Source organism: Sinocyclocheilus rhinocerous, unplaced genomic scaffold, assembly GCF_001515625.1.
Source record: "Sinocyclocheilus rhinocerous isolate Xijiao unplaced genomic scaffold, SAMN03320098_v1.1 scaffold1899, whole genome shotgun sequence".
NCBI lineage: Eukaryota > Metazoa > Chordata > Actinopteri > Cypriniformes > Cyprinidae > Sinocyclocheilus > Sinocyclocheilus rhinocerous.
Genome location: NW_015660895.1, coordinates 13,964 through 25,670, shown reverse-complemented (window position 1 = coordinate 25,670; position 11,707 = coordinate 13,964). Strand labels below are relative to the sequence as shown.

Sequence of the window (11,707 nt, the reverse complement as noted above, 5' to 3'; positions counted from 1 at the left end):
ATCAGCATATGAATCTCAACAATGGTGACGATCATCAGACAGCTTCATGTTGCAGTGCATTCTGGGTGCACCAATCATAACTCATCCATGGCTCCCAGCATGCATTGCGACATGAATAAATTATGCAGCTGCATTGTCTTAGTATTTTCTTTTCTTTTTGTTATTTTTTGTTGTGACTTTTTTACTGCCTTGTTTTGTGTCGTTCAAAAATCACATAAAAATTATCAGAATATTTTGACACCATTGCTGAGATTCACATGCTGATTCTTCATGTCCATGAGTGCCAGAATTTAAACCTCTTTATGAACCATATTTATGAAAGTCATTTAAGAAAGTTTTTCTCACATTATCTCATATAATTGCAACAGTATAAAAAAAGAATAAAAGCACTACAGTTTTAGATCAGTTGCAAACAGAGACTCAGACACATTACATGATTTTATCATAAGTTCCTTGCCATTATATATGTGTTTAATACACACAATTGTGCCAGCCCAAACTTAAGTTTAAAAAGTCAAGGGTCAAGAGGCAACTAAAGCAACCACTATTCACAAAAACGGTAAGTCGAAAAAAAAATCTAAACATTAATTCTCAATAAAGAACTTCTGTTTTAGATAGTCTAACTGGTTAGTAATGCATGAAGCTGGTGATGCTGTTTGTAGAGTTGTTCAATCATCTTCTGCGATATTAGATCTTGAGAGATTTAATATCTTCTTTTATTTCAGCTGATTTCATCTAAGGCTGTGGCTGAAGTCAGTTGTAATTCTTGTTTCTTTTTTACTTCAGTGATTCTGCTTGTTAACAGCAGCTGTTCATCACTAAGCTCAGACCTGACCAGTTTCTCAAAAATTTTCATTAAAACTGAAGTCAGAGCGACTGGCCTAAAATCATTAATAATTCTAGGTTTACTACATTTTGGAACTGGGACAACCACTGCATCTTTCCATAGATTAGGTACATGTTGTGTCTGTAGTGACTTGTTATAAATATCGTGAAATACAGGACTTAGTTCTTTTGCACATGATTTAAGTAACAGCAGTGTCCAGTAAGTTAGCAGTGTCCAGTAAGTTAGGCTTTGCATATAAATTGTGGTTGGTGTCCAGAATGTTACACTTTATATTAAGTGGACAGTTCCTGAGGAGTTACCATGTAAGTACACTGGTATTACAGTGGTGCACCAACTCCACCAACTTGAGATCCAACTCCTCCCACTTTACATATCCCTAAACCTACCCATTTCCACCGCCTGGATCCCATTCCCACCCCTAAACCTACCCATCTCTACCCCCTGGATCCCATTTCCACCCCTAAACCTACCCATCTCTAACACTGCTTCAGTGTTACTTTAACACTCTTTTAGAGTGGGACCATATATGCTCTGAGCAGTGTTAATTTAACACTCCGGATTTTACTGTGTAACTTACTGGCCGCTGCTGTGTAACATTAGAGTAATTACGTGGTAAATCCATAGGAATTGTTTACTTAATATAAAGTGTAAAACTGTCTTTACCAAAAAGTGCTGTTAGTCCTGTTACACATTTGTACTTTCATTACCAAAAAGTGTTGTTACCAATGTCCTGTTACACATTTGTATTTACACATACCATTCAGTGGGTTGTTACATATGTGTAGTTACACAAACATTACAGCTGTAGATACTATGTACCAATGTGTACTTACACTGTAGTTACATACTATGTACACATCTAGTTACTATGTATAAGTTAGGCTTTACATATAAATTGTGGTTGGTGTCCAGAATGTTACACTTTATATTAAGTGGACAGTTCCTGAGGAGTTACCATGTAAGCACCAACTTGAGATCCAACTCCTCCCACTTTACATATCCCTAAACCTACCCATTTCCACCGCCTGGATCCCATTCCCACCCCTAAACCTACCCATCTCTACCCCCTGGATCAAATTGTTCCAATTACTCTTATACATATTGTTGTTACAAAATGTAGTTATATATGTCCTGTTACACATTTGTACTTACACAAACCATTCGGAGGATTGTTACATGTGTGTAGTTACAGAAATATTACAGCTCTAGATACTATGTACTAATGTGTACTTGCACTGTGGCTACATACACACACATCTAGTTACTATGTAAGTACACAGGTTTCAGGGCCACTTAATATAAAGTGGGACCAAAAAAAAAAAAACTTTACTGAACAAATAAAGATTAAATAAAATGTATTAACATTAATTTATATTTAATTTAGTGATTCCTCTGCGTATCACTAGAGAGAGCCTTGTACCACACTTTGAGAACCACTGGTATAGCACTTGTCATATGAGACCCAGTTAGCAAGAGAGCAGGTGAAATCCATCGAATCAATGTTAAAAATAGTTGATTTGTCAATGTTAATGTCATTGAATTAATATCACATTTGCATCTGCAATTAATGTTGAAAAAATTATTATTATTATATTATTATTAACCATTATTGTGATCAGTGTTTGTGTTAGGTGGGCTGTTGACTCTTGTTTTTCATTAAGTTAGTTATCTTGTAATGCTTACAATAGTGTTTCAATATAAACACATATGAATTAATAAAGAAAGCGATGTTTTACATTAAAATAATAATTAATAATAATAATTTTATTATTAACTATTGTTAATTATAAATTTAAATTGGAGAATATATTACTTTTTGTGATGGGTGTCAAGCTGTAATGAAGTTGATCTTTCATTACTAATGTAAATATTCCAAAAACGCAAAGATACTGTGGCAAACTATACATAAAGATTTAGACATCAACTCTCATCATACAAACCTCAACAATGGTGAATCAAACTAACTATATAAACAGATCAACTACAATGCATGCAGTCATGAATTAGTTTTGTACTATGTTGATACCCAGCATGCATGTCAGCATAAATTTAGTTTTATTTGTTGATTCTTACCATATTACTACAAACAGCAATAAAAAATCTAGCATTAAAGTCAAGAGCCTAACTAAAGAAAACACTGATCACAATGATGGTGCTTTGTTGAAATTTTTTCAACATTATTTGTGGGTGCAAAAGTGATATTAATTAAATGCCATTAACATTGACAAATCAACAATTTTTAACATTGATTCAATGGTTGCTTGCTATCAGGGGATGCGGGATTTATGACGTAACCAGTGTAACAGGCCTTCTCACTTTATATTGTTCCTATTAATTCTCAATTACACCCCACCAAACCCATGACACATATAGGGGGTTTATTAAAACTTACTGGGCTCATGGTAGACAAGAGAAATGCTACTTCCTTCTAAACTTTAACCACTGGTGCCATTGTTGGACAGTGTCATTATTTTTAAATGAATGATGTATACACGGTTCAATGTCACATTTCATAAGATTTGCTTTGTTTTATTTTTGTACTGTGGATTAATTTCTCAATAAATATTCTCTAAAATAGAAAGATGTTTACTCTAAAAATACTCTAAAAAATTAGTGACTGTAGGGGGACTTTAAACCTACAAATGACACACAACTCATACTGCAATTTCATATTCCTAAGTTACTAAAAGCATGTATTTGCTAGATATGCATTTCTAATAATTTTAATCACAACGCTAGTTTCATTTAGTTTGTGAAAAGCGTAATGGTGATGAAAGCGATGGCAAAGTTAATATTTACTTAAAAGAGTACCAACAATCCATTAGGATAATCCTTAAGACTCACCTCTTCCTCTAGTTTAAGGACTTTACTCTGAGCATTATTTAAAGCCTGCTCTAAGATCTCAATGTGTCGTCGCTGATCCTCATTGGCTGATCGGAGACTGGCTGCCTCTATCTCTAATTTTTCCAGATCTTTCAGGCTTTCTCTCCCTGAGGAAAAACAAATTACAAAATAAAAATGTGTTTTAGAGAACTTAAAGGTGCACTGTGAAACTTTTTTTTTTTGGATGTAGTTGCCAATTACACAAAGCTGCAGTGGCTAGGTAAGTTTAAGTTTAGGTTGAGAACTTTTTTTTGTATGCCAATTTCTTAATCTTTAGAAGAGAAGTTGATTTGCTGCAGATGTCACACTTTTCAGGTGCACACATTTCAGAGTTAAACATAAACTCTGAATCAAAACCCACGTAGACAATGTTTTTTTGCAAGCATTGTGATCTCACCAAACCTGATCCAAATTAGGTTGGAATTGTTTGGTTATGTCAACTTTATATTCTGTCTTCAACTAGCTTTGTGTGACAGGCCAGAGTTGTACGTAGCATTGCTCTACTGTAGAAATCCGATGGTTTATGGTACAAGGTGCTTGCCTTGAGCACATGTGTCATTCTACATCAAGACTGGCAGAAAAAAGAAAGTCCTATAAGGCATGACATAAGTAAAGATGAATAATGTTAACCAGAAATTTGTAAAATATAAAACATTAAACAGTTTTGAAAACAGTTTTTTTATGTACAGGTGCATCTCAATAAATTAGAATGTTGTGGAAAAGTTCATTTATTTCAGTAATTCAACTCAAATTGTGAAACTTGTGTATTAAATAAATTCATTGCACACAGACTGAAGTAGTAATCGTTTTGCTTGACAATCCTCATAAGGCTGTGGTTCTCTCGGTTGGTTGTGCATCTTTTTCCTTCCACTCAACTTTCTGTTAGCATGCTTGGATACAGCACTCTGTGAACAGCCAGCTTCTTTGGCAATGAATGTTTGTGGCTTACCCTCCTTGTGAAGGGTGTCAATGATTGTCTTCTGGACAACTGTCAGATCAGCAGTCTGCCCCATGACTGTGTAGCCTAGTGAACCAACCTGAGAGACCATTTTGAAGGCTCAGGTAATCTTTGCAGGTGTTTTGAGTTGATTAGCTGATTGGCATGTCACCATATTCTAATTTGTTGAGATAGTGAATTGGTGGGTTTTTGTTAAATGTGAGCCAAAATCATCACAATTAAAAGAACCAAAGACTTAAACTACTTCAGTCTGTGTGCATTGAATTTATTTAATACACGAGTTTCACAATTTGAGTTGAATTACTGAAATAAATGAACTTTTCCACGACATTCTAATTTATTGAGATGCACCTGTACTTGCTCAATAATGGAATTTTAATTATAGATAGAGAGATAGAGATTTGAGTGCAAGAGAGGAAGAGGTACATGACAGGAAGGAAGGGAAGCAGGAAATGGTTTGGGTTGAGTAGCTAGACATATTTTTAACAGTGAACAGACTCAGCAAAAAGTGAGCATATTTATGTGATGATTTGCAATAAGAAGCAAAATCCCACTCTGTGAAAGATACAAGTGCCCGTCATCTTGTCCCTTCAGCTCCTGACTGGCTAGCTGTTGATTGGCTTTTTCCAAACGGTCTGAAAAACACATGAAAAAAAGATATGCCACAGGACCCAAGAACAGCTAAAGTAAGCTAAATCTACAAACAAATACAATACTATAACTACCTACTCACAAAGTTCAGCAATAAAATTTGGTCGAATTTGTATAAACCACAGGTTCTAATCAAAGCATGGGCATTTTAAACAATCTCACCTCTTAAGTCTCTGTTAAAATCATGAAGACGCCTGATCTCCGCCTCTAGCTTATTCCTCATGGTTTTTTCCAAAGCATCCCGTTTGGATGAGCTCTTCACTAAACTCTCATATGCATCTGACAGGCACACAGTCTCTGCCTCCAACTGGAAATACAGCATAAACAAGCATGCAAATGTCCTTGTGTCAGAGTGCTGTATTACAGTCATACTGGGCTACTGCTCAACAATATTTATTATTCACTACTTCCTGTCACATGTGTAACAATTACACTGTAATTTTCAATATTACTTTGGATAATTCAATATTAGTTTGAATTATAAGAGCACTTTCGAGTAAATAGCCTGTAATAATGAGCAGTTTTGATTATGTTTCCTCTTTGCTATTAATATTATAGACAGACAGGTGGACAGACACACAGACAAGTACCTGCTGTAGTTTGCTGGCCTTCTCATTTTGCTTGTGAAGTTCTTGTCTAAGGCTTTGGTTCTCTTCTTTTAGGGTCTCCAGCATCTGCTTGCCATGGCTTACCATGGCAAATGCTTCCCCTGGGAAAGGCTGTCCAAAAGGGGCCACACAAGAAAACAGCTCCTGGGTCACAGATCCAGTCTGAGCTGGAGGAAATGCCAGGGACTGAGATAGGGATATAGCCTGATATTGTTGCTGAGAAGCCTGTGAGGGCAGGATACAAGTCTCAGAAGTCATGGGACTGGTCTGTGTTTGGTGCTGTGATGTAGACAAAGGACATTGTCTAAAATACAAAAAGACAGCAAGTGAAATGTGAGAAAGGGAATGTGCCAACACCTGTTCATTAAATGCATATAGGTGAAGTGTGTACAGTTTTTGAATTTAAAACAGTTTATCATATACAAGTTCAATAGACAGGAGTTAATTTAATGCAGAGACAACTATAAACAAGTCACTAGTATGTTGGCTTACAGCATAAACACTGAGCCACCTTAAAAACATTGTTTGTTTTAATGGTCCAACATATCAGTGTTTGGCTCAGCCAATAATATGTAATAATCCTGTACCCGTAGTGCTGGGCGGTATGACCAAAAATTTATATCACGGTATTTTTCAAAATTATACCGGTGTCTCATGCAGCGCACTGCCTGCGTCTGAGTAACAAAAAAAAACAAAAAAAAATGTGCATGTGATATTAACAGACGAACTACGCTCATATTTATAATTCCAAACAATCAGTAAGCGACAGGTGCTTGGAAATGCTGTTTTGTACTAATTTATTGACGAGTCGGCTGCGGTGCGGCCAACTGAATGCGCTGCTTCTCTGCCGCTCACTGCACAGAACAGACGCCGAGAGAGGCGACACTTCTCCGGGAAAGTCAGACCTCGCGTTCGCGGGAAATCTTCCAACTGAACCATAGCTAAGGTTTATCCAAAAAAGTTGCTAGGTTTGTCAGTATGAATATTCTATGGAAAAAAGCCGCTAAAAGGGTGTGAAAGTTGCTAAATCTAGTGCTAAAGTCGCGCTCGTGTGTGTGAGACGCGGGAGCTGATGGCAGGGGGCGGTGGATATTTGTGGCGGTCAATGTGGATATTGTGGATGAGTTCTTCTGTGTCATCATGTTCTATTAGTTCTACAGCTTCAGTTTCGGAACTTTCATGCTTAGTAACACATACAGCTGTTCCCTCACCACAGTGCAACAGCGAAAAGGGACCCCTTTCAAACAGTGTCGCGTTCCGAACGTTGTTTAAGCGACATACACCAGTTATTGCGGTATTTTAAAAATTCATATCATAACAAAAATAAACACCGGTATTCGGTATGAACCGGTATACCGCCCAGCACTATGTACCCGTAATAAGCTGTTTAGGGGAATTTGGAAGCCATTATTTTTGCAGTTCCAATTGGTGCTGCTAGTAGTGCAGAATTTACACAATTCACCTTAAAGTTTCTGTTACCGTTACCTTGCTATATTTCTAAGTGGCACTGTCTCCAACATGGCTGCTGTCAAGGTATCACTGTTGAAGTGGCCATGTTCCAGAGAATCTGAGTTGGGGTGTAATGTAGGCGAAAGCATAGTTTGTACCTTGAACTTAAAGGGATATTCTGGGGGAGGACCTCTTTGATCCAAAGTCCATTGTGGAGAGTTTAAGGGTGGTGGTGGAAGTTGTAGGGTACTCATGGAGGTCTTACTAGTTAGTGAGAGAGAATCTGCTGTATTATCAGCCTCACAAAGAGTAGTGTCTCCTGTGCAAGGTGAATTGGATGGTCCTACACTTTGCTTAGCTCCACTGCATTCTACACTGATTTGCATGATCCTTTCACTTAGAGAGCGAACATGACCCTGTTTTAACTCTGCCAGACTTTCATCACAAAGAAACTTACCACCAGTGCCCCCTTGCTGGACCCATGATTGACCCTCCAAAAGGGCCTTCATGGGAACCGCTGAGAGAGAGGTGTAAGAAGATGAAAGAGAAGGAGGGGAAGCAAGTGAGTGTGTGTTAGAAAGTGATGGCAGACAGGAATGTGAGCTTGCAAGACTGTCAGACATTGTTGACAACTGCTGCATCTGCTGAAACGAGTTGTGTTGCGGCTGACTTTGGTGGACAATGTTTTTATTGCCCTCTTTGTGAAAGTCCTGCTCCTGATTTTGTTGAAAATTGTTTAATAGGTCATCTGGATTTTCAATACTCTGGTGGTTGTGGCCAGGGATTTGGGACTGAGGGTCTGTCGGACTTTGCTGCCCTCTGTAAAGCTGAGACTGGATTTTAGCGTCCTCGTATGATGGAAGCTCCAGAGTGTCAAACCCAGGTGAAGTCTGGGCTGCTTGGACTTCTCTACCTGCACCCTGGCTCACACCACCATTTTTTTCCATGGAGCTGCTGTCCACTTGATGCTCCTGACCTTGAGGTTCCTGTCGAGACTGAGACTGCAGGGGCATAAGCTGATATGAATGGGCTACTTGACCCTCCTTTTGAAGGAGTAGGTTTTCTGTAGATGTGGGGTTGCTTGGCATCTGAGAGCTGTCGTTTTCTACCCCTCCTCTGATTCCACTTGTTCCGTATCTAAGATGCTCTTGCATAAGCCTGTGAAGCACGGTTCCAGATGCGCTCTCCTCAGAACCATGCATGTCTGCTGCTGCACGGGTAGGCAAAAGGTACAGATATGTTCAGAGGAATTGGATGATGTTATCTGCAAAAGAAAAGAGGTAAATAATTATTCCAATAGAGCTACAAAAACATCAAGAATATGATCAAGATTTACTTCTGACTTTTAAAAGATAATACATTTAAAATAAAATGATCATACTTATAGACAGGGACATGACTAGGCCCTGACAACTGGGCTATAGTCCTGCATGTTTTTAATACAAATTTCAAACACAAATTTCAAACTGTTTTCAAACAATTTAAAATTTAAATCACCCATCTGAATTTTGCAGCACAAAGTACCAGGTACCAGGTACTGTACCCAGTGGAAACCCCCCCAAAAGTGAACCGTCGGGAGCCGTACCATGCAGTGGAAAAGCGCCATTAGCCTCCAGGAAGCCTTAGCGCTTTTTTATTGAAATTAATAAAGTTTGAAGTCACCGTTATGGAGGTAAGCTCTTGTTTTAGTTGGGTTCCTGACCCTTGACTTTTTAACTTAAGTTCTTCATCTAGCGGTTCTTTTGTGTTTGTGTCGCAAGTTCAGTGACGCAGGTAGTGACGATTCTCTCCGGCCAATACGTGATCAGCAGAGTTTACACGTCACGTTTTGGTAACGGTACGGTTCACTTGGAACCCCAACCGAAGTGGTACTAAAAAAAGTACCAGGTACTGTACCCAGTGGAAAACCCCCCAAAAGTGAACCGTACCGAGCCGTACCATGCAGTGGAAAAGCGCCATTAGCCTCCAGGAAGCCTTAGCGCTTTTTTATTGAAATTAATAAAGTTTGAAGTCACCGTTATGGAGGTAAGCTCTTGTTTTAGTTGGGTTCCTGACCCTTGACTTTTTAACTTAAGTTCTTCACTGTCTACTGTAACTGTGTGTTTCTGAAGCACATTTGTTATAGCAGAAGTTGTAAGAAAAACGAATCTGTATGATATATTGGCCTGCTTTATTTTGAACATTTTTAAATCATATGCAGAACTTGTTTGGAAGGGATCATGTAGACTCACACAGATAACAAGATTTAGCGTATGAACCTAAACAATGGTGACAATCAATGAAAACCTTGTTTTGTGATGTTCAGCATTGATCTGAATATTTTGTTAACTGTCACCATTGTTGAGGTTCATACGTTGAATCTTGATATCTGTGTGAGTCTACATGATCCCATTCAAATAATGTCTACATAATGACTTAAACATTTTCAAAATGAAGCAGGATAAAATTTCAAGTAGTTGTATGTGTCTATAATGTGAAGTAATGAAATCTGTATAATGTCCTCAGAGATCAAACTCTGGGTGAGATCAGGGAATAAGGTCACTACATAATGATTGAATCATCAGATCAGTTTATTTTTTTACAACTTTTGCTATAATATGCTTCAGAAATACACAGTTACTGCAGCCAGAGAAGGCTTGTTTGCAGGGACCCCACTCCATGTGGAGCATTTTGTATGCATCAGTTTATTATACTAGACTTGTTCAAAGATGGTCTTTTTTACACATAGTAACAGTTCTATTTAGAACCATATCATCCTGAAGAACCCTTTTGTGCTGAAATGGTTCTTTCTGTTAGCGTTTAGAGTTTTTAATTCCCACCTTTTTGTTTTTCCAAATGTACAACTGTCAAAGCCACCTCATTATTGATTTTCTAGAGCCCAACCATCCAGCTACATAGACTGTCAGCAAACACTCAGCAGGTAAATTATTTTATATTCAAAATTTTAACTTTCACATTGTAACTGGTTTCTGACCAGTCATGTCTTTTTATCTTTTGAGTTATTTTAACAGAATGCAACCCCACAACCCTGATTATCTACAGAGAAGCTGCCACTTAAAATATATGGACATGTGTAATGGTGGCGGTCCCCAAATTAGACCAAACTAGATTTTGAGTTAGTTAAACTTAAATACCTTTATTTTATTTATTTTTCGTTTTTGGGCGCCGGACAAGACCAAAATTTATCAAGTCAAAATATTTATATATTTTAGTTTTTTAGTTTTTCACTTGCCAGATAAACTCAAGACAAAGCCACCGATACACAATGTGCCAGCCACACAATAACACAAAAGCATTGAAAGAAAAAAAATTGGAGTTAAATAACAGTCACAAAAATAGATCTTGCTTTTTCAAGTCAAAGAATGTTACTTAGAAAAATACACAAACAAAATTACAATATTCAATTTCCCAGCATTTAAACAATTTTTGGGGGTAAAAGAGGAAAAGGAAAAAAATACAATAAATGGAAATGAATAAATAACAGTATTGCTCCTCGTTCAATTCAGTCCTTCAATTCAAAATCTTGATAATCTTTAAAATGAGAGAAATCACTGACATAATTTAGGCTATACTTTCTTCGACTGCAGAAAAGAACGAAACCATTTAATTTGCAGTGTTAACTTATGAATTAAATGAAAAACAAAAAATAAATCACAACAAGAACAATAGTTTTTTTTCTTGTAATCAAGAAAAAATATTTGACAATTTCAAAATGAATGCTGAATGATATTTGACAGTGAACGCATCTCCACTGCATAGCCGCATACAATCGTTGGTGTCAGTCGCGAATATTAAGCGTGTTTTAGTCTATAATGTATGGCGTGTGTGTTTCACTAGCTCCGTTCCCATGGACACCTTTTGTTTGATCTAATTCTGGATATTTCCAGCCTAAGACGTGTGATTAATCAGCCGATTAATCCGAATCTAAAGCTGTGTCTACACCAAGAGAACCCATTATGGGAAGTGGCGTGAGGTGACAAATCTTCTACAGTAACTGATGCCTCCTTCTATCCCGAATCTTTGAAACATGCGTTGTATGCGTTGAAAGTGAAACCTAAAAAAAACAGCGTGCATAAGAATGCGATTGCAGGTTTTCGCGAGCTTCAACAAATGCACTCGATCACAGATTGCACGCTTCCCAGCCGAAACAAACCCCACGTGAAATTTAAATAATAACCTGTGATATAAGATTTTGTCCATATTGCCCATCTAAATCATTCATCCCACACTATCAACAGGCGTGTCATGTAGGCTACACTTCTTATACTTCGTTTGGGCACCACAAGGTGTCACTGTGGCCTCAATGCTTAC

General features: G+C 37.6%; 1 protein-coding gene across 3 annotated transcripts in view; it reads right to left on the bottom strand.

Annotated features, from left to right (window-relative positions):
* The window catches only part of amotl1 (angiomotin like 1), a 50,662-nt gene that overhangs the window by 29,818 nt on the left and 9,137 nt on the right, over nt 1–11,707 (bottom strand). For all 3 annotated transcript variants that reach the window (XM_016535629.1, XM_016535631.1, XM_016535628.1), the window contains exons 2-6: nt 7,433–8,660; nt 5,930–6,251; nt 5,502–5,646; nt 5,243–5,323; nt 3,692–3,837 (exon numbers count right to left, since the gene is read on the bottom strand). In XM_016535629.1, coding sequence (XP_016391115.1) covers nt 3,692–3,837; nt 5,243–5,323; nt 5,502–5,646; nt 5,930–6,251; nt 7,433–8,598 — 1,860 coding nt within the window. In that variant the 5' untranslated portion in view covers nt 8,599–8,660. The remainder of the gene's footprint in view (nt 1–3,691; nt 3,838–5,242; nt 5,324–5,501; nt 5,647–5,929; nt 6,252–7,432; nt 8,661–11,707) is intronic.